The sequence below is a fragment of the Homarus americanus genome, unplaced genomic scaffold (genome assembly GCF_018991925.1).
Source record: "Homarus americanus isolate GMGI-L3 unplaced genomic scaffold, GMGI_Hamer_2.0 scaffold4896, whole genome shotgun sequence".
NCBI classification, from domain to species: domain Eukaryota; kingdom Metazoa; phylum Arthropoda; class Malacostraca; order Decapoda; family Nephropidae; genus Homarus; species Homarus americanus.
Window position 1 is genome coordinate 1455349 of NW_024749657.1, and position 21881 is coordinate 1477229.

General features: G+C 37.0%; 1 protein-coding gene across 18 annotated transcripts in view; it reads right to left on the bottom strand.

The window, feature by feature from the left end:
- LOC121853429 (epsin-1-like) overlaps positions 1 to 21881 on the bottom strand; it is a 129867-nt gene that overhangs the window by 102149 nt on the left and 5837 nt on the right. For 17 of the 18 annotated variants that reach the window (XM_042347547.1, XM_042347546.1, XM_042347548.1 and 14 more), the window contains one exon: positions 6646 to 6858. In XM_042347547.1, coding sequence (XP_042203481.1) covers positions 6646 to 6720 — 75 coding nt within the window. In that variant the 5' untranslated portion in view covers positions 6721 to 6858. Of the gene's footprint in view, positions 1 to 6645; positions 6859 to 13290; positions 13443 to 21881 lie in introns of those variants that run through there. The other variant, XM_042347541.1, reaches the window with a different exon arrangement.

The window sequence follows — 21881 nt, forward strand, 5'->3', positions numbered from 1 at the left end:
AACGTAATGCAGCCATGAGAGATAGGTCATGGGGACAAGCGGCCAGGGAGTCACACACACACAGACACACACCGCTACGTCACATTTCTAACAAAACCAAACCAAAAAAGCAACTGATATTCTCTTTCCCCCTTTGTTTCCATTTAAGGTCAACGTAATAAAAAATATATATATATATTACCAGTATATCAAATTACCTTCACAAACATAACAATAATTTACTAAGTTTAAATAGTTGTAAATCGCAAAGAAATTAACATAATTATCTTAGTAGCAATATGTCAATAAATAAAGAGGTTGTTCTTATTCCATCACTATTCATCTTATTTCATCATTATTCATCTTATTTCATCATTATTCATCTTATTTCATCATCATTCATCTTATTTCATCATTATTCATCATATTTCATCATTATTCATCATATTTCATCATTATTCATCTTATTTCATCATTATTCATCTTATTTCATCATTATTCATCTTATTTCATCATCATTCATCATATTTCATCATTATTCATCTTATTTTATCATTTTTCATCATATTTCATCATCTCCTTTCCTCATTATTCACTCGGACTCGACATAAGAGAGTGCAGGAAGCTGGGTTGAGTACCACAATGAAATGACTCCTAATAACTTCACCTAATTCACCTGGAGACAAACCAGATGAGGGTTGCGGGTGGTGGGAGGGAGAGGTTGTCCATAAGAGCAAGAATTAAAATATGTACGATGTGTTGGATGAAGTACAGAGGTAAGACTCGGGTAACTACTTGATGAAGAACGTCACTCACACACACACACACACACACACACACACAAAACCACGCATACAAACACATAAAAAACGAAATCAATGGCCCCTTCAGAGTAGTTGGTGGCGGTATCTACAAAACCGTAAGATCAGACGGTGGATACTTAAGACACGGGGGCATTGGATGGGGGAGGGAGTTGAGATGAGACACACTGTTGGTGATATCGTGTCTCTGTGCTTTCGTGAATGGAGCGCTCACAAAGCAGCTTTCGTTGCACGCGAAACTGGAGCCATTGCTCTCAACACCGTGGTCAGACCAGAGCCGTAGATAGATAGAGTTCGGCCAACCGGATGCCATGTTGTTACTCAGCGGGTGGCAAGTCTGGGAGGTATATTTCTCAAAGGTATACGCCCACAGCACCACCACCCTCACCCAATCAGCCCAACCAGCGGTAAAGCCAATCACGGCCCACCTTGCACGCTGACAGCTGTCAAGTTGCATATTTCTAAGTCAAATATTCTGCCTTATAGTGAAGAATAGTTAATATACGTGTACACAAAGTGTATCAGAGAGAAAAGTTCCTCTGCCTTTTCAGTCTTAATTAATTAAATGCCTCTCCCTCTCTCTCTGGCTGAGGGTGCTGATATGCTGTACATTAGGGAAATATGCGTGAGAGGAGACGGAGCAGTTGCAGCTGCTGTTCTCGTGCGGTCTCCCACATAATGATTGGATTTATAAAATATATATATATATATATATATATATATATATATATATATATATATATATATATATATATATATATATATATATATATATATATATATATATATATATATATATATATATATATATATATTACTAAACGGAGAAACCATTATTAATAAGAGGGTCCTCATATTATTACCAAATTGATCGTTTTATAAATACAGTACTGTATATATATATGCTGATAACCACAAGGAAAGAAATGAAAACACAAAGTTCCCAAGCGCTTTCGTGTAATTCACATCTTCAGGGGTGAGTACAGACTAGAGAGAGAAATACAAATCAAGGTGTATATATACAGAGGAGGGTGAGACCAGGTCCACAATGGTCAGGTATTAGGTAATGACCCTACTAATCTTTAAATAGCACACAACGGTTGGTGGTCAGGTCAGATGGTCAGGTGACCCAGCCTTCTCACCTGGTCACAAATCTTCTTAATTACAAAATTGTCCAGCTTGTATATGCCGTTACTCAAATTCATGTTGAATGCTTCGGTATGTTTAATAAGACTAGATTCTATGATGTTCCTACTATAAATTGAATTACATGGTAATATTGAGGAGGCATTATCCCAGTCAATGCAATGCTTGTTATCCCTCAAATGAACAAACAGAGCATTGGATTCCTGGCCTGTCCTAACACTGTATTTGTGTTGTTTAATTCTAGTTGCCTAGATCTTTCATAGACAAATGCCTAAACATTACTAAGAAAACTTTTTATAGAACTGATCCCAAGCCCACCCATGACCATAAGAATATCTTAATATTACCATTTCACAAAAATTTCTCACACATTCCTTCACAACTAAAAACCTGGAACGTCAATGTGGCATTTAAAAACTCATGCACTGTTAAACAAATGTTAATCAAGAACTCCCCCAACAACACAATTGGTTGCATTTATAAAGTTCCTTGCAAGGAATGTAATATGTTTTACTTAGGCCAGACAGGTAAAGATCTTGCAACTAGAATTAAACAACACAAATACAGTGTTAGGACAGGCCAGGAATCCAATGCTCTGTTTGTTCATTTGAGGGATAACAAGCATTGCATTGACTGGGATAATGCCTCCTCAATATTACCATGCAATTCAATTTATAGTAGGAACATCATAGAATCTAGTCTTATTAAACATACCGAAGCATTCAACATGAATTTGAGTAACGGCATGTACAAGCTGGACAATTTTGTAATTAAGAAGATTTGTGACCAGGTGAGAAGGCCGGGTCACCTGACCATCTGACCTGACCACCAACCATTGTGTGCTATTTAAAGATTAGTAGGGTCATTACCTAATACCTGACCATTGTGGACCTGGTCTCACCCTCCTCTGTATATATACACCTTGATTTGTATTTCTCTCTCTAGTCTGTACTCACCCCTGAAGATGTGAATTACACGAAAGCGCTTGGGAACTTCGTGTTTTCTTCTTTCCTTGTGGTTATCAGCATATACCTAGATCACGCGCACCTACAGTGATTTACTTGCATATATATATATATATATATATATATATATATATATATATATATATATATATATATATATATATATATATATATATATATATATATATATATATATATATATATATATATATATATATATATATATATATATATATATATATATATATATATATATATATATATATATATATATATATATATATCCTATTCCTACACGTACCTCGCCAGAACCGAACTTTCATTTTACACGGTGCATCTACTCATATACACGGGAAGCAGCGCGGGCAGGATGCGCACAAGGTCGCCCAGTCATCAAAACATTACCGAGTTCTTCACCCGCCACCCACCACAGCCGGCCCAAGTCAATGATAGTGAGGATATGGACTTAGAGGGGTTTGACAAAGAGGCCCTGCAAGCCTTTGTGGTGGATAGTGATACAATTGATACAAGTGATACAGGTGAGGGCCATCTGCCCTCTGCCTCGGAACCAACCCCCCATCCCCGTGTGCCCAGCCATCTTTTCTACTAATGTAAATGTTAAAAAACCTAATATTATTGATATTTCTCTTAATTATTAATTGTGTGCACACCATCATTAGATTAAGATGTTATTTGTACTACAACGTAGGTATTGTGTTTGAAAAAGTGGAGTTTGGGGGTCGGGCCAGTCTCTATTGGAATTAATCCCATATGTTCTGTTATTCCATTTACACGGTTTTCGTTTTACGCGGTACCCCGTGGGTTCGATTGACCGCGTAAATCGGGGTATCACTATATATATATATATATATATATATATATATATATATATATATATATATATATATATATATATATATATATATATATATATATATATATATATATATATATATATATATATATATATATATATATATATATATATATATATATATATATATATATATATATATATATATATATATATATATATATATATATATATATATATATATATATATATATATATATATATATATATATATATATATATATATATATATATATATATATATATATATATATATATATATATATATATATATATATATATATATACAGTATTACCCCGCCTAACGCGGTTTCACTTAACGCATTTTTTCATATACGCGGTGCCTCGCCAGATCTGAACTTTCACTTAACACGGATTTTTTCCACATATACGCGGTGTGTCCGGCTCGAGACGCTATTTTTAGATTTGCCCCACCCGCCACCCTGCCTGACTGCCTGTTTTAGCTCATAAAATTCATACAAATTACCCGGCCAGAATATAATTTACATTGCTGGAATTCTTATAATTTGGTGATCATTTTGAATATAAACATCATATATTTTGCATTAGACATACAAATTTTAGATAAAAATTTTTCTCAGAGTAACTATGTTATCTTTTGTGCAAAATATATGACATTTATATTCAAAATATTCCTGGTCTTACAAGGAATCCAGCAATGTCAATTATATTATCCTAACTTTAGTTTGAGGTATTATTTATTAAAATTTAGTGGTTATCCCACACATCTCCTTGGGACGGTTGGTGGGGGGTGGGGGGGAGGGAGGGACCGACCGACCATCTGTTACCCTGTGAAGAATTATTATTTTTTTTTATTAACTGAAGATATTTGTTTTAGCTCATAAAATTCATACAAATTACCCGGTCTGAATATAATTTACATTGCTGGAATTCTTATAATTTGATGATCATTTTGAATATAAACATCATATATTTTGCATTAGACATACAAATTTTAGATAAAATTTTTTCTCAAATTAACTATGTTATCTTTTGTGCAAAATATATGACATTTATATTCAAAATATTCCTGGTCTTACAAGGAATCCAGCAATGTCAATTATATTATCCTAACTTTAATCTGAGGTATTATTTAATACTAAATGTTAAAAACCCTGGAAGGGAGGATTGGTGGGGGGTGGGGGGGAGGGTTGGGACTGACCGCGCGGTTGGAAGAGGGGGGGAGGCAAGGTGGGGTACTTTGATTGACAGATAGTGTCGTGAAGATTATTTTTTTTTTTATTAACTGAAGATATTTGTTTTAGCTCATAAAATTCATACAAATTACCCGGTCAGAATATAATTTACATTGCTGGAATTCTTATAATTTGGTGATCATTTTGAATATAAACATCATATATTTTGCATTAAACATACAAATTTTAGATAAAATTTTTTCTCTAGGTAACTATGTTATCTTTTGTGCAAAATATATGACATTTATATTCAAAATATTCCTGGTCTTACAAGGAATCCAGCAATGTCAATTGTATTATCCTAACTTTAGTTTGAGGTATTATTTATTAAAATTTAGTGGTTTTCCCCAAAAAATTTCTCTGAGAGGGAAGAGCCGGCAGTGTAGTGTGAGAGGGGGAGTTGAGTCCATTATTTGAATGGACATTAACTTGGCGACTGTATTTCTCTATTTCTCTTAAGTATTAATTGTGTGCATGTACCATCATAAAATTAAGATGTTATTTTTACTACAACATAGGTATGTGCCTTCAAAAAGTGGAGTTTGGGGGTCGGGCCGGTTTCTATTGGAATTAATCCCATATGTTCTGAGTTACAAACGGGATTCCTCCAATATACAGTACTCCTGTACAGTATTCATCCAAAAATCTGCAACTAAAATCCATTTTTTTTACATTATGTACTTTATATTGTATTGTTGAACATCACTGTTATATACATGGGATATTATTGTTGTTTTGTGTGGGCAGGGTTGTGCTTTAACCTAAAATATAATCTATGGAATTAACACTGCTCCAAATTACAAAAAGGGACCACGAACTTAACTCACTTGTAACTCGGGCACTGCCTGTATAATTATTTTTTCTTCAAAATTTGGGAGGTTTTCAATGTTTTCTTCTGAATTTCATCCCCGCTACTGGCTATTTTGATTCCCTACAAGACCACAACATAAATCAAGAATAATGGCAGCATCATTGTTTTATACCATTAAAACTGAAACCCCGAATTGTACAGACCTGCAGATACTGACAGTAGAACTGGTCTCTCAGATCCATAGAAGCCACAAGAATTTAGGGTAATACAAATAAATCTAACTTACAAAATACAGAAATGTGTATAAATACAGTACAATTACTGTAATTAACAACATAAAAATTAAGTCTACCATAGTACAGTAAAACCTCCATACAACAGTCTTCTTAATCCATATACCAGTACAGGTGATATCTCCGTTAGCCAGAACAATTGGTGCAGAACACTTCCAGGATTGAGAAATTTCCGGGGAACAAGACGACTCTCTCAAAGCCGTATAAAAAATCCCTCACCCTCGGAATTTTCTGGGTACTGGAATTTTTTTCTCTGAATATCCGGAAAATGAACCTGGCGGCTTTCATCTCTCAAACCCGGAAAGACCTCCCCCATCCCTGGAATTTTCAGGTACAGGTACTGGGAAAATCTTCTTGTAATTTTCCGAGAAAATTTCAATTCCGGTTATCGGAGAGCTCTGTTCAAGAGGGATTCCGGCTAAAGGAGATATTACTTGTAGTCCGTTAAATAGAGGCTTCACTGTACTGTACAGTAGTATGAATAATAGTGATATTTTCTACCAGTTAGTCCAATATGATGATTGTGAAATCAGGCTTACCTGTGCATCTGTGTAATTATGGGCAATATTTTTCAAATTGCGGCGTATGCCCGACACATTCATCTGCAGTGCCATCTCTGCTGGATTATCAAAGGTGTGTTAGCACTTGTCCAGGTGTAGTTTGTGCTCTTACTGCTGAGGGGGCAGTGGAGTCACTTCACATTCATTACGGCTCCTTCACCCTTCCAAATTACTTGCCAGCACTAGTGATATCTGAAAGATAAAAAATATTAACAATATATTTCGAAATCATGGAAAAATGAGGGGCTGATCCTGAAATCCGAGTAAAATCTGACCCCAGAGACAGACACACTCATGTATATGTCAGCCAAAGGTCCTAAGGCTGAGGTCTTCCCTGTGTTCCCAAGCCTAGCAGTGTGTCTTCCTTAGTACAAAAGAGTTGTGAAGTTAGGGTGAACACTGAACAGTCTCCCCAATATTTGCCATAAAGGAAGAGAGTTATACAAACCCAGCTTTATTACATTACACAGCTGTTGAGTTAAAAATTGAAAAAATTAATAAATAAATAAACTCCCTCAAACTTTCAAAGCTTGTGTCCCACATAAGAGAGACAAGAACAGAACAATGAACTCAGGTGGATATATCTTTATGTATGTCGGTGGTGTACAGTAGTACACTTCCTTTTACCACTGTGACTATCTAGTATAAAAAAAACAATAAAATAAAATTCAAAGTCACCTGAAGAATTAAAACACCATCCAGACTTAGAGGTTCTGTATAATCCATGGCATCAAAGTCCAACATAAGAAAACATTTACACCTTTGATTCCTACTATTGAAATGCAACCTTAAAACCTCCAGATAACCAGACCATCACAATTCTAAATATGACATTGAAGGGCCTCAGCTCCACTACCTGACCAGTATAAACCATGTTTACCATAAATAAATACAAAATCGAAAAAATAAATCAAGAGTGAGAAATTATATACATTATATATGTTGTGTTGTCCAAGTAAGAGAAACAATTGAGACCCTGCAATTGTGTGTAAATGAGGCAGAAAGTCAGACCAGCAACCTGGGACTTGGTCACACATGGCAGCAGGGTCTACCATTAGACAACACATTATGCTGCCAATATCTTCCCAGGCGGTAGTACCTCCCTGTTTGATAGCTGCCCACTACCTACTGCCCAGGTCAGCCGATTCACTTGACATACTCCACCGAGGACCCAGCTACTGCCCCAGCCCCTTCCTTTTCCTTGGAAGATGAGTGTGAGGTCAAGTAACCTTAACCCTTAAACCCTGGGTGACGTTCCTGAACGTTCTTAATTTTTGTGGCATGTTTTGAATATCCAGGCGGGAGGAAATACTTTGTATGGGATACTTGTGTAATTGGCAACTCAACTTGCGTGTATTTGTCTCAAGACTCGTGCCTCATGGACAGCTACCCGCCAGATATTGTGAGGGATGCACGTCCATAGACCTTTCTTATGACCCACCTCACTCCTCCACACTGTAATGCAAGTGAAGGCATTTGCTTGACAGTAGTGCTTTTCATCACGAGTTGCTTTGCTTAATTTGAGTGGCATTGATATAGTATTGGGTGATCAAGACAATGATGGGGAGGTAACAGAACCCAGATGATGTCCAGTTTGCTGAGGCAGTAAGGACAGTGGTAGGTGCTCTCTCCCCTCCCCAACCTGTCAGCCACCGTGAACCACAGTGTAAGGACATGGCGACTTGGTGCAAGGAGTGTTGAGCTGCTTTGTGCAATCTATGTTACAAAGACTTCCATTCGATCAAGAAGTATTAAATTCAGTAGAAGTGCATGTAAATAGTGTATATATTTGAAAATAGTGATAAGAAAATACTGATGAGTTTTGTGCTCCCTAAATTTTCCTATTGTTCAGTATTTTACACTTCTTTTGAGGAAAATAGAAGGATTTTGTGTTTTGTAATAGCTTTAAGATGGAAATATGATATAAAAGGGCCTTCAAGTAAGAACCATGTGTTGCAAATGAGCCAAATGCACTTCGCGCTCGCTGTGGGTTGTGTGCAGTAGCTTCATCAACACTCCAGACAACTCTCCCACCAAGCTGCAATGAAATTTGAATGTAAGTACATGAGTACAGGTACATTCTTTTAGTATTTTTCTTATATTGATTAACCCATATATAAAGTGACATTGGATTAAAAAAATATATATTTTTTACTTAAATTGCCCACGTGGGGGGGTTTGGCGGGTCTTATAACACCTGGAGTCCCAGGGTTAGGCCTCTTCCTAGACCAGGCTACAATCACAAAATAAGCCAAGAGACGTTAGTCCAAACACAAGACTAAAATCCCTACTGGGGCACCGTAGGAGTGGGAGTTAGCACCACCACACCAGTCAGTCAACAGACCAGAAAAACTGTCCCAGACAAAAAGTAGTAGGCAGCTACCAAACAGGGAGGTACTACCACCTGGGAAGATATTGGAAGCATAATGTGTTGCCTAATGGTAGACCCTCCTGCCATATGGCATCACAAAAATTGTGACCAAGTCCCAGGTTGCGGATCTGACTTTCTGCCACATTTATACACAATTGCAGGGTCTCAAATGTCTCTCTTACTAATGACAACACAACTAATATAACCTTCCACACTCTTGATCTGCTCTATTCATTCTATTTTATTCTCCTACGTCAGTTGATATTAATATTAAAGCGGGGCCTTCTCGGATGTGTCCCACTGGTTGGGAAGGTTGTGGACCCCAGGGCCGACCTGATCATCATCAAACTACTGGGGCCTCAACTGATGCCACCGCGATTGCTGGGTGATCGGCTTCTTTCACACTTCATTTTTCCAACATTCGCGGCCTGAGATCCAATTTTCCTTCTGTGGAGCACCATCTATTAACCTCTTCCCCTGACTCTTACTATTATCTTAACTTCAACAGACCAAAGCAGCTTCACCCAAACCTTTTCATGTCTCCAACTACAACCATTATACCTCTTTCTGTTCTAAGGGAGGTGTATGCACCTACTGCAACACACGTACACCTATAGCTCAACTCACGGATCTTGAATCTTCCCTTTATGATGTCAATGATGTCATCTGGTCTCAAAATATCTCTACCAACTATGACTATTTTTCTTTGTTTCCTATACTGTTCTCCCAACTCTACCAACTATTTCGAACTCTTTGACTATTTCACTTCTTGCCATGAGTTGTTGCTGTCCACACACCCCAACACCGAGATCTTCTACCTAGGGGATTTCAATGTACATCACAAAGTGGGGCTTGGCTCTGCAAGGGATGACCCAGGTGGAGCGGAGGCACTCTCTTTTTCCTTACTTACTGATCTGGAACAAATAATTTAACACCCTACACGCGTTCCTGATCGACACGATGAACTTGCTAACATTCTTGATCTTTGTTTTACCTCTAACCCCTCACACTATTCATACTCAATTTCTGCCCCCTTAGGGTCTTCTGATCACAATCTTATTTCTATTAAATCAAACTGGGCACGACCACCTTCCCACCCCCTCTAAACGTCAACTATGGCACTATCGGAGGGCAAACTGGCAATCCTTGCGAGAATTCTTCACCGACTTTCCTTGGGGATGAGTCTTGCTTCTCCACTCGGGACACCTCGGTATGTGCTCACAGCATTGCTGGGGTTATACAGGGTGGTATGAGTGCATTTATCCCATCTTCTACCAAAACTTTCACTTTACAAATATGGTTTGATCGCTCCTGCTCTCATGCATGCAGGGAGAGAGACAGGGCATATCGAGCTATGAAACTATCTCCTCCTATTACCCACTCCTCTTTCATTACTTCTAGGAATCGTTGTAAGGCTATTCTTCATAAGGCCAAGCGGAATTTTATAAAAAGAAAGACCGCTGTCCTGACTAATTCTTCCTCTAGTAAATCCTTCTGGTCCTCAACCAAAAACATCTGTAATAACTTCTGCACTCCTTTTCCTTCTCTCTTCTGACCTGATATCTCTATAGCCAACTCTCCCCTTGACAAAGCTAATCTTTTTGGCACCTTATTCTCTCCTAATTCCACCTTAGATGATTCCAACCCTATCCCTCCTACCCCCTGCTCCTCCTACTGAACCTATGCACTTTCCTATAATCTCCACTCATAGGGTTGCTGGTGTGTTATCCAGTTTGGATGTGAGTAAGGCGCATGGCCTGGACAGAATACCCCCTTGTGTTCTGAGGGAGTGTGCTGCAATTCTGGCCTGTGCTTGCTCGCCTCTTTTGTCTTTGCCTCAAAATCAAACTTTTCCTTCTTCTTGGAAGCATGCCTTGGTTCAGCCCACCCCAAAGAAGGGTGACCATTCTAATCCCTCTAACCATTGCCCCATTGCTCTTAACTTCATACCTCTCAAGATTTTCGAAACCATCTTAAACTCTCATTTTCTCCGTCACCTTCAACGCTTTTCTCATTTGTCGGATCACCAGTATGGCTTTTGCCAGGCGAGATATACTGCTCTCCTACTACACCCATCTTTGATCATCCTCTCTTAGGGATTATGGGGAAGCTTTCGTCGTGGCCCTCGACATCTCCAAATCATTTGACAGGGTATGGCACAAGTCTTTACTTTCTAAACTCAGTACTGTACAGTATTTACCAATTTCACTTTCCAATTTAGATGATATCCCACCAATCACATTTCAGGACGCTATCATTCCGCCAAATTCTAAAATAGATATGCTAGGCCTCACCATTTCCTCTAATATATCATGGAAGTCACACATCCTCAACATTGCAAAAGCTGCCTCCTGAAAGTTGGGAATGCTGTACTGTACAGATGCCATAGCTACTTCACTCCTGAGCAGTTGCTTCAAGTATATAAGGGATTCATTCGTCCTAACTGTTCTGATATTGTACTTGTGCTGTTTGATTCTGAGATGCAATGCTTTTCCAGTCTGTCTTCACGTTTAATAAGGTCACCCTGTGTATTTAAACCTCTCTCCGTCCATGTAATTCAGTTGCCTCTGAAGATGTTTTGAATAAAGACGAAAGCTAAGGTGCTCCATTGCTTTCCTTTTCCCTGTGTAATTTTATCAATATATATATATATATATATATATATATATATATATATATATATATATATATATATATATATATATATATATATATATATATATATATATATATTATATATAACCGATAATGTGTTCTTGTAAAATATCTGTTATAGAAAATCAGTAATAGAAATAACAGGGCTTATGGAGAAAATAGGGTTAGGTGCAGATTATCAAATCGAAAAATTTAGTATTTAGCCTAACACAAAGGATAGCATAGTCTAAATAAATGTTACATTCATATCTAATAATGAAATCATACAGTAAATTTAACACTTTACCTTGAAAAAATATGAATGTAACTTGATGGGGAGAAGGGTGATTTTGAGGTTGATAACATTGAGCTTTTCTTCAAGTGTTATATCCTTTTTTACGATAATCACCGAATTCTATCATCAGAGCGCCTTTTGAGATATTCTTCTTTACCATATTCACAGTTAATACCACAAAATTGGAGAAATAGTAAGCAAAATCGCTAAGAGTAGCAAAACAAGCGTCACGTATACAAATATTGTTCCAATTCATAAATCACGTAGAGCAAATTGCTATCAAAACACGCCTTATAGCAGAACTCACTGTATATATATATATATATATATATATATATATCTGAGGGCTAATAAACACTGCATTGACTGGGATAATGCCTCCTCAATATTACCTTGTAATTCAATTGACAGTAGGAACATTATAGAATCTAGTGTCATTAAACATACCCGAATCCGTTAACATGAATTTGAGTAATGGTATGTACAAATTGGACAATTTGTAATTAAGAAGATTTGTAACCAGGTGAGAAGGTTGGGTCAGTCTTCCTCTGACCTGACTACAGACTGCTGTGGTGCTTCTGTATTTAGTAGGGTCATTACCTATACCTCTGTGACTTGATCTCACCTCTGTATATATATATATATATATATATATATATATATATATATATATATATATGTAGAAGTCCCAAGTGTTTTATTGGCTATATATATATATATATATATATATATATATATATATATATATATATATATATATATATATATATATATATATATATATATATATATATATATATATAAACTTCTTCTGAACTTCTACTTAGTTTGTACTTCCCTGAAGATGTGATTACACGAAAGTGCATGGAACTTCGTGATTTTTCTTGTATATCAGCATGATTGCGCACTCTACAGTGATTTATATATATATATATATATATATATATATATATATATATATATATATATATATATATATATATATATATATATATATATATATATATATATATATATATAGATATATATACTATATATATATATATATATGTATATATGTATATATATATACCTGCATTACCAAAACACTGGAGGGTTCTTCTAATTTTATCCATTCTACATCATGAACCTGACTCATTTGTACTGGAGATATCTGACTAAATTCTCTATTTAAAGACAAAATATAAATATTTAATAAACTGACTAAACCCTGTAATACCTGTAGTAAGATTTATAAGAAACTTGCAAAAAAACGAAATTTTTTAATACTTTGAACTACTGTACACTGTGCCTACACCTGCCAACTGTTCATCATATACTGTACCTTATTATGGGAACAATTTCACAACCAGCACTAGGTGTTTTATGGAGACAATATTCTTGAAAATTAATCTCAAAGGCAAACACAAATTTTCACTTTTTCACTTGTTTAGCAAGAGTTCATGACTATAGCTACATTATCCTCATCTACAACAGTACATGTCACTCAAAGGCAAGAACAAGACTTGTGGGTGTAGTAAAGGTTGACCTGCCTGAGAACACAGACATGGCTTCACTGGTGTTGCAATCAGTACGTCACACACAGAGTGCCTATAGGTACCACACTATCTCTAGCTGACTAATAACAAAAGTTCTAGGTCTTCCATTCCCTTTTTATATAACCAGGCATATTTATATATCTGGACAACTTACTCTTATAAAAATGGTCCCCTAGAATTCTATTTACCTTTCTGCAATTACAGATGTACTACGAAGCTGTGATAGGAGGTGCATGACAATTAGTCTTTGTTCCCAAATTTGTAATCAAGAGGCCTACACAGATGGATCCATGGTGTTTGAAGAAGCCAGCTGAGGCTACCAACCATGTACAGTGCAGTACAGCCAAAGATTTAAGAGTATGTATCTACGGAACAGTAACGCTGTTGGGGATAACAATGGGTGGACATTGTTTGATCTGGGAAAGATACAAGTGCTGTACTTAATTCCTACTGTCACTCTCATGTTCACAAGGCCATTGTAAAGGTCAAGGTGGCTACAATTCAGTCAGATACATCTTCCCTTACCTTAGGCAACTCTTGACTCTTGTAATCTGTTTAACTCTTCAGATACAATGGCGATGTGAAATGATGCTTACCTCAGTGTTTCTAGGATAGTTCACTACCAAACATTTCACTACTGGTCAGCTCGCTACTGATCTCTTAGTTATTAGAGAATTTTGCTACCAGGTCAATACGCTACCCAAGACCTTTAGTCCAAGATTTTATTGTATTGTTAGAAAACAAGCTCGTTTGTTTTGTTTTCATATGTACTGTTTGTACGTAAAGTATGTATTCTCTACAAAGTTGCTTACTGTATTATTAACAATAAAATGTTAAAAGAAAATATTTATAATGAGTAGATATGTTATATCTTAAGCCAAAGACCATTCTGTTTGTTTACAGACAAATACAGTGGCAGACTGTCTGTTGCAAATATTAAAATTTGTTTGGTTTCATCCTCCCCGCTAACACACTGTAGAAACTTCAAACCACAGTCCGGACAATAAATGTTAAGTTGGAGATGATAAAGAACATTAAGGCAGGTGACAAGATGACAACCATTGGTAGTCTTAGGACATTAACTGTGCCAACAATTAAACAAATACCAGTTTTGTTTTTTCATTAAATTGTTGCCAATATATACTGTACTGTACTGTACAGTACTGTACTGTACTGTACTGTACTGTACTGTACTGTATTGTATTGCATTTGGAATTTTTAAGCATGAAAACATTTAAGCTGTTGTAAAATGTCATTTTATTACATAAATAAAGAAGTTTTTTTTTTATCAAGGAAAGTAGTTTCTAGTATATCATGGTTATCAATGAAGAAATAAGATTTGATTTACTATAACTGATATATACTGTACTGTAAATCATAATTTTAAAGAATGCTACTCTGTTGTATATGGAGGTACAGTACAGAGTACTGTATACCTGAATGCTTTATATTAGTACACACGGATTATTACAATATGGCAAACTTATTACCCATGGCCATTTTTAAGACTTACAAGGCCCTGGGCCATCTTCTGCACCACTATATCCCAAGGACCAGCCCTGACCCATGACAATAAGACATCATGTCAGTGCTGAGGAGTGACACTTCTTTGTGTACAGCAACAGCGACGGGTCGACCCTAATCACACTGACAGGTAAGGTCAGTGTACTGCATTGGTATCTGTGGTGATCAGACACATGACACAACAATGCCACCAAGGAACTGCAGTAAGCCTTTGACACCAGTTGGGCTCTGAGCAGCTGCCCCTTTTAATATTACCATGCAATGGTGATTAGAATATTATACAGTTTTGTGTTTCAATGTGCTTTATTAATGTGCACTGATTATAACATTTGGAGCTGTAGGATTCAGTCATAGTGGTACCTGGACACACACTAACAAACATCATACTACAGATATGGCTATAATTCAGTTCTGGCAGCTGAACAAGGTCAAGTTTCCATCAGCAGGGAATTTGGCACTGACCATTCTGTTCCAAATGGTCTATGTTACCTTTATTCTCATGTTCTTGTAACTCTGAGGACAGTTAAAAAAAACTTCACTGGTCATAACTGGTTTCTTTAGTAGTCCATTTACTTAAACCTAGTTTCCTAGTTTAAGATTATTGTTACTGTATTAGTTAGCACTTTTCAATACTGTACAGTACAATAATACTTTTTCATAACCATATGGTATACCTAAACACAACAAATGACTGAAAGAAGGCTGAGCAGTAGTATTCCTGGCAAGGAAGTCAGGCTTGAATACTACAACAGTTGATTTTAGGTTAATCTCATTTGCTGCACTTCTGAGGCTTGGTAAAATTGGATGAACTTGCCATTGGGTAGTGCTGACAGGACAAGGTTTTATGTGGGATACATACAGATGAAGTATTTTCTCAAAGGATAGGAAATGTTAAAAGCAATTATACAGTTGTATTGTATTCTATGAAAAATAGTACAGTACTAGGCTTATCACAAACTGATTTCTTGCTGTTACTTTAGAGGACTAGCAGTTCTTCATTACTTAACATTTTGCCAACCACAGTACAGTACCCAGTTTGAAGTGAAATAGCTATATGCCCTGTGATCCTTGCCTAGAAAAAAGAGAATGTGCTCTCTCTGTGGATCAAGGATATGACACCCCCAAAATGACTGAATAGCAACATGATCTGCGAGAAAAAAAGGCACAGTTACAGCTGGCCCTTAAGTCTCTACAGCATGTGGTGGCCTGTGGAGAGGTCAGGGAGGTACGTGTTACAAGATGAAGTGTCGTGGCCAGGTGTAAGGCGTCATGGGGCACTGCACCATGACAGCGTTTTCATAAGTTTTTGCTACCTTTACAGTGCACTGTACAGTACCTTTATACAGTGTACTATATATTCTTAAGTACACCCCAGAATGTACAAATTACTAATCAGAGCTGTACTGTACTAAATATTAGCCAGAGCTGTACATTATAGAACCTTAGATATATCTCTCAGGGGTCACTTCACCTTATTCACCATTAGAGCCAGCCCCTGCCAACCACAGAACTCTAAAACGTTGGTGTGGGATAACTGTACAGTACAGTACTACCATATTTCCTCAAGAGTATAAAATCCAGCATTAAGTCCGGACAGTGTTTACACTGGCTGATGAAGTCTTAATAATTCCAAAAGAACTATAAAAAGTTGTTTAGCAGTGTGCTCTTCTTATTACTATAATGGTTCTTAACACCTACAAGTCAAGAGAATCCCATATCAAACATGACTGATGACACTCATATCTTACTGTAATTGAGGTCAAGCTATAAAGGCAAGCCAATTATAACGATAATTTGACCTAATCAGTATTTAAGAGACTCTGGGTAAAAAGTACACGCAACAACAAGTTACCACAACGTAAAGTGATGAACTACAATCTTGTATAACAGTGTATAACATAAGTGATCACTTCTAAAGCCAAGTCAATGACCCTAAACATAAGCAAACGTTAGTGATCACATTACCATAGAAGGAGCACAAACTATTCTCAGTAAAGAATAACAAAGAACAGATGCTATACAATGATGGTCCTCAATAAAGAATGAGGTCTAAGTTTTTTCTTTTCCTATCCATGTTAATGTCTTATGGTACCCCAGACATCCTTCCATACCCCCTAAAGCAACGGTTCTTAACCGCTAGGAGGGCGTGATTAATTTCCAGGGTGGGCGTGAACCCAGAGCAAAAATAAGGAATGGCCTTAACAGGTGTGTTTATGTCCTTATTTGGATTTTTGTGGGGGGGGGGAGGAGCGTTCTCCCTCCCCACAGATACAGTCAGTCCTCAACTTACGATGGAGTTAGGTACCGACGACCAGGTCGTAAGTCGAAAATGCAAAAATAATACATAGAAAACCTAAAATGGGCGTCTCTTTTTCGTCCCGGCACCACGAGAACTCTCACTTTTACGCTTGCCAGCCATTTTAAAGGGAATTACAAACGAAAATTTTGTCAGTACACGACGCGATCACTAACGTCGGGACTCGAAAATATGTACAGTATTTGAAAAATATTTTATATGACTGCGGCGGTCGTAAGTTGAGGGGTACCTGTACAGTACAGTACTTCAAAATGTCGTAAATGGTAACTACGTCAATCAAAATGTAAAATTCCACTTAAAGTGACTGAATTAAGGTAGGAATAATGTCGGGAAGTGTACAATAATTTGAAGAAGAAACTATAATTTTGAGACTCCAGTACGATAATTAATTTTTTTTTACAATTTTTAGATTTAGAATTTTATATGAAGGAAGGAGGGGCAGGGCTGCCATTTTGAGGAATTTCATCTGCCCACAAGGAAAACAAATGACAGTCGGTGACGTCATGAGGAGAGCCCGTCCTCACCGAAACACTATGAGGAATATATTCCTCACTGTTCTAGAAATCCATATAAAATGTAAAGGAATTAATCATTTTTTCTTCAGTAATATATATGACTTTTTTATCAACTCCTTTAGTATATATCAACAGATAATGTAAAGTATAAATGGATTGTGGGTAATAAATGACATTCAAAATCAAAATGGGACCCTTGACTGCTGTGGAAACCCCAGTTTGATGCAGAGACTATTTTCTTAATTTAATTTAATGAAAACAAAATCCAGAATTGCTCTGCAAACTCACTCTATTAATTCATTAATAGCCTTGTCTGAGGCTGTGAAATTCCAGGATGGATGTATAAATTTTACACCAACTTTTGGTTGATATTTTTTGTTCAATTAGTGTTTAATGTTCCCATGTTATTTTATAACATTACTGTATATGATTGTAAGGTTTTTGTATGTGCATATTTACATTAAACTAGTGGGCTAGTGAAAATGGCATTATTTACCTAAATATGCCATTTTGCCAAGACATTCCCTACATTAATACCAAAAGAAAATGAGAGGAAAAATGACGTCATAGAGTTGAGGATTAAACGGCAGCCCTGAGGAGGGGGACGTGGAAATGAGAACCAACTGCTACAGGAGGGCGCGACCCGATAAAGGTTAAGAACCACTGCCCTAAAGTATAATAAAACAAGAAAGTCTTTGATGGTTTATGTGTTACAGTATAATAATCAGTATAAAGGCTGTTACTCTAGTACTGTAGATTACTCAAGGGTCTAATGTAAATAATTTTATGGTACATCAAGAATGCCCTACTATCAATACTGTACACATGTATCCCCCTATTAACGATGGCGGTTACGTTCCTAAAAACCCATCACAGGTTGAATTATCGTAAATTGGGATCATCATAACATGTGGTTCATTGGGATATGTTCCCAGCTAGTATGACACCTACACTCCTTGCCATTGCATTATGTACAAGGTGGCCGACAGGAAGTGATCTTTGTTGAAGTGTCTCACACCCCTCCACGCCAGCCAGCTGGGGCTGAGGCAGGCATTGAAAGTCTGGCAGCAAAGGGAGACTCGAGGACAAGTCAGCCAGTAATCAAAACGTTCACCAGTAGCCCACGAAAAAATTTTTGAACGAAGATTTGAGTTTTACCCCTCTGATAGTGCCCCTATTTATTGCCACAATGCCTGTTGTTTCTTTGCTTCTTTTACCACAATGGGCAAGAGGAAAATTTTACCAAAAGAGCAGAGAGCATCAATTATTAGTCTGCATAAGGGCAAGAAACCTGAAAAGGAAATATCAAGAATTGTTCGTGTGAGTGAACAATCAGTTCAGATTTAATTAAACGATTTCGAGATGACGGAGGATTGGGAATACCAGTACACAGCGGACGGCCAGGGAAGGCTCGAAAAACTTCCCGACGCATGTTAACTGTTCTTAAGAGACAACTTGATGCTAATCCATGTCTGTCAGCATGGGAATTGAAAGAAAAAATCCTGTACTTCTAGGTGATGTTTCTGTAAGGACCGTTCACCGCCGCATCCATGACAACCTGCAGTTTCGTAGCCACCGCGCACGCAAGAATCCACTCCCCACCCTTGTCCAGAGGCAGCGTAGAGTTGCTTTTGCCAAGGCTAATGCTCGGTGGGATACGACCAAATGGTAGCACGTGCTGTCGTGCTGTGGAGTGACGAGCCAATGTTTTCCTTTACTAGAAGTCGTACTTTTAATGTGTACAGGCGCCCCGGGAGTGATTCGCTTGACCCAAAGTTCACTTTAGCACAGCTAAGCATCCTGAGTCACTAATGGTGCAGGGTTGCTTCTCGTACTTTGGAATTGGTGATCTTGATGTGCTACCTAGGATTGTGATGGTGAACCAATTTAACTACTGGGAGCTGCTTTGTGATTATTTTCCCAGGTCTTTTGAAAATGCTCAGCTGATGTGTTTATGCAGGATGGTACCCTATGTCACACAGCAAAATCTGTAATACTGTACAATGGCTTGTTGACTGTCAGTTAGACTTCATGAGTGATTGGCCAGCAATTTGCCTGACCATAACCCGATAGAAAATAAGTGGAGCATTATCAAGCTTCGTCTACAAGGCAAGGACACAAATACCGTCCCCAAGCTGGAGGCAGCCATTCTGAGGAGTGGAATAATTTAGACCCACAAATAATCCACAACTTGGCAGAGTCAGTTCCTTCATGCCTGCAGGAGTGTATCATGAGAAAAGGAAGGCCTATAGACTACCAGAAATTTGTTAACTTCTCAGATTAATTTTGTATTAATACTTCATCTTGTTGTTTATGTCCGTCACGACCCCACCCCTAATGCAATGGCGTGGAGTGTAAAGGTATCACTGAAAATAAAATTCTTACACTAATGCTATATTATACCTACAACACAATTAAACAACACTCACCGCATCATTAAGAATAAGCCTGTTCATCATTACATGTCCCCTTCAAGGCCAAGGGGACTCTTGAAGGTGGAGTGGAGATGTTACTGACTCCTACACAGCCTCTGGGAGTCTCGTGCTGCTTCACAACAAGCTTCACTTCCAAACACACTATTTTCTTGGGTGCCTTGGCATTCCCAGACATTTTCTTTAAACGGCTCACTTCACAGTCACAAAAACAGAGCAAATGATGACAACGATATTGTGACCAACATTGCTCACATCATGTTCAGAACAACAGAGACAAAGCACTTTATGGTCACAAAAAACAGCAAAAATCACTTCATAGTCACCAAAACAGAGTACAAGTTGACAATCCCTTATCCGAAATCCTTGAGGCCAGAGGAATTTCGGATTTCGGAATTTTTCGGTTTTCAGAGTTTTTATATTTTTTATGTGTATTAGCCCACCCGGACATAGATCACTGACCCACATCAGGGCCTGGGGGGCGAAAATATTATAAAAATTATAATTATAATTATAATAATAATAATAATAATAATAATAATAATAATAATAATAATAATAATAATAATAATAATAATAACTCATAGATCTAGGTCGTGTTTCTCACTTTTGATCTTTTTTTCATTCTTGTATTTCTTTATTATTATTATTATTATTCTATTATTACAGTACTCCGATATTATTGTTATTTTTATTAATTTTATTATTATATATTATTATTAATGTTATATTATTTTATTTTGGTGTATTTTTATTAAAAATTTTATTTACTATGAATACTGTAATTATTATTATTATTATAATTAGTATTACTATTACATTTTCGCCCCCCAGGCCCTGATGTGAGTCAGTGATCTATGCCCGGGTGGGCTAATCCCTGTTTAAAAAAAAAAAAAAAGCCCCACAAAAAAACTTTCGGTTTTCAGCGCTTTTCGGTTTTCGGATAAAGGGTTGTCAACCCTGTACCTGTACAATGTGAACATTAGTGATATCCTCTCACTCTAAGGTAGGCAAAAAACAAAAACACACAAATGATAAGTCACAACACTGATATTGACTGATAGCCAATACGCTACACGACCACAGGTATGCGCAATCACCAAGGAACAAAGCTTGGGACTGCAGTGCACTGGGTGACTGCACATGGGTAGACAGCAGCTGACAAGTGAACCGAGAGATGCATTCCATATTCCACATTGGCCGGATGATGACCATCGTTCAAGTGAATATTTTTCTCATAAATATATCGCCATCATTAAAATGAAATATCATAGATAGGGAGATTGTACTGCACTGTACACATCCATTCCTCTGTCCTCACATACAGCCATATTGCCTGGAAAGTTTTTCAGATAACATTTAATGATAAGATGTACCATACAACAAAACTTATCTTCAAAATGGAGTCAACAAAGTGAGAGGAAATACATCAATTTGGCCATTTATGTCAGTTCTATTTGCCTCATTTCAATGAAACATGTAACACCATTAACAAAAAAATTTAACACTCTGACATGCCGGTCAAATACAGTACTGTATAATGTTATGCTGCAATAAGAGCTGAGCATTCAAAGTGTGGGCAACTCTGT